General features: G+C 47.1%; 1 protein-coding gene across 1 annotated transcript; it reads right to left on the reverse strand.

Annotated features, from left to right (window-relative positions):
* Nucleotides 1-807: 807 nt before the first annotated feature.
* On the reverse strand, nt 808-1,770 carry LOC149223894 (uncharacterized). The gene has a single exon (XM_089388032.1). It carries the CDS (start codon nt 1,768-1,770, stop codon nt 808-810), a length of 963 nt encoding a protein of 320 aa, XP_089244158.1.
* Nucleotides 1,771-2,129: the final 359 nt, after the last annotated feature.

Here is a 2,129-nt window from a genome sequence, read left to right on the forward strand (position 1 = left end):
CGAGTTTGAGAAGCATACCTGATTGCTTTGAGTGCTTGAGGGAGTGAATGATTTCGTGAGAAAGCAGGATGCCGTCCATAATGTGCCGCTCTTCCACATACCCTGACTGTTCCGGGGAGATGAGCCCAGGGAGAAGTGGTTTCAGGCGATTTGCTATTACTTTTGAAATTACTTTGTATATTACATTACAAAGCGCAATGGGCCTGAATTTGTCCGGGGTGATGGAGTCCTCCTCCTTGGGAATGAGAGTTATAAAGGTAGCATTGAGAGAGGGCAAGAGCCAGCGTGTTGCCCTGGATTCTTCAACTATCTGCCAGACCTCCTCCCTTAACATATCCCAGAAGGAGTGGAAGAAGGTGGTAGAAAAGCCGTCTGGCCCTGGGGCCTTGCCTTCCTTTAGCTGCTTCATTGCATCATCCACTTCCTGAGGCAGAATGGGCCGCATAAGGTGCTCGTTTTGTTCCGCCGAAATGAGTTTTGGAATGTTACTCGTAATTTTGCGAATGGCCTGTCGCCGATCTTCTTTTTCGTCCTGATGAATCTGCTTGAAATGGTTTAGGAGTTCCTCTTCAACCCCCTCATGGGTTTCCACTCTTTCTCCTGACTGTTTTTGGATGAAAGGGATATTGTTGTGGATTCTCCTTTGCACCGTAGTTCTGTGAAAGAATTTAGTGTTACGCTCCCCCTCCTTCAGCCATCTGACCCTTGACTTTTGTTTCCAATAAATCTCTTCCTGCTTTCTCCTGTTGTCCAGCTGACTGTGTATATGGCGTTCCTGTTCCAAGCTGGCTTCAGTGTGCCCCTCCATTATAACCCTTGGTGAAGAGTCTCCAGGTCCTGAGTAAGCTTTTGCTGCTCCTGGAAAATGTTGCCGAAGATTTCCTTGTTCCATCGTTTCAGGTGATTTTTAAGAAAGCGAAGCTTTTGCTGGAATTGAAACATCTTAGATCCTTCGGGGGGAATGAAGGCGTCCCAGATGGATTTCACAAAATTTTTGAAAGTGGGATGCGTGAGCCAAAAACCTTCAAAACGAAAGGGACGTTTGTGTGTGTTACCTGGCCGTTGCCATTGAAGTGCTATTGGCCAATGGTCCGATCCCGAGTGGGCAAGGACAGCTGCAGAGAAATCCCCTCCCAGGTGGACTGCATTGTCCGAGAGGAGGAAGCGGTCCAATTTTGAGGCGATTTGGTATTTGCCTGATCTTCGATTACTCCATGTGAAGGTACCGTTACAGAAGGGCATGTCTATGAGGGAGGTAGCTTGAATGAAGTCCCGGAAGTGGCAGTCTTCATGCTCCAATCTGCGCCTGCCTCCTAGCTTCTCGTCAGTCTTCGTTATCATGTTGAAGTCCCCTGCCACCATCCAAAGCGGGTATCTTCTGCTGTTACTGAGGGCTTCTATTGTATCAAGAAGCGCTATCTTGCTTCCCGCTTCTTGTGGGAAGTAGACATTTGACAGATTACCATAGACATTGGTACCCAAGATGTGAAAGGTCGCCTGAATGAGGTGATGCGATGCGTGGAAGTCGGAGAGGGATACCGCTTGCGTATTCCAAGCAATCGCCAGACCCCCAGAAGCACCTGAGGCGTCTACAGCTACCGATCTGCATCCAGGCCAAGCTTTTGAGAGAATGCTGCCTAGCGTTTCACTGTTGCACTTTGTTTCTTGGAGAAAGCACATTTGTGGTTTTTCCATTCTGATCATATGTTTTAACATCCTAAGTTTTCCGGGGCTGTTAAGCCCTCTTATATTCCATGAAACTAGCTTCATCATTGACTATTGATGGAGGGTTTGTAGTACTTTGTAAGCTGAGCACATCTGCCTGAATCCACCAGGATTTTACCTATCTCTATTGTCCTTTGCAGATCTGTCTTTCTGCCTCTTTTCTTTGGATTCTTCGAGTGCTGACTTCCGTCCCATTAGCTGTCAGGTTGTATTCCCAGTTGACTTTGGTAGTAGGCTCGGGAGATGACCATTTCGAGCTTGTTGAGCGCAAGTTCTGGTATCTTGTCAAAAGCTTGTTTATTACACGCTATTTCCAGCTCTATGATGTCTAATCCGTGCAGATCAATACTCTCGGGTTCCTCTTCCATATTTTGCACTTGATCTCCTTCTGAAAAGTTCTCTGG

The sequence above is a fragment of the Pinus tabuliformis genome, chromosome Q (assembly GCF_031772625.1).
Source record: "Pinus tabuliformis cultivar Carrire ecotype Pingquan chromosome Q, CPIR1, whole genome shotgun sequence".
NCBI lineage: Eukaryota > Viridiplantae > Streptophyta > Pinopsida > Pinales > Pinaceae > Pinus > Pinus tabuliformis.

Excerpts from the sequence above, each read along its gene's own strand:
- LOC149223894 (XM_089388032.1), bottom strand. The coding sequence starts at position 1,770 with ATGAAGCTAGTTTCATGGAATATAAGAGGGCTTAACAGCCCCGGAAAA.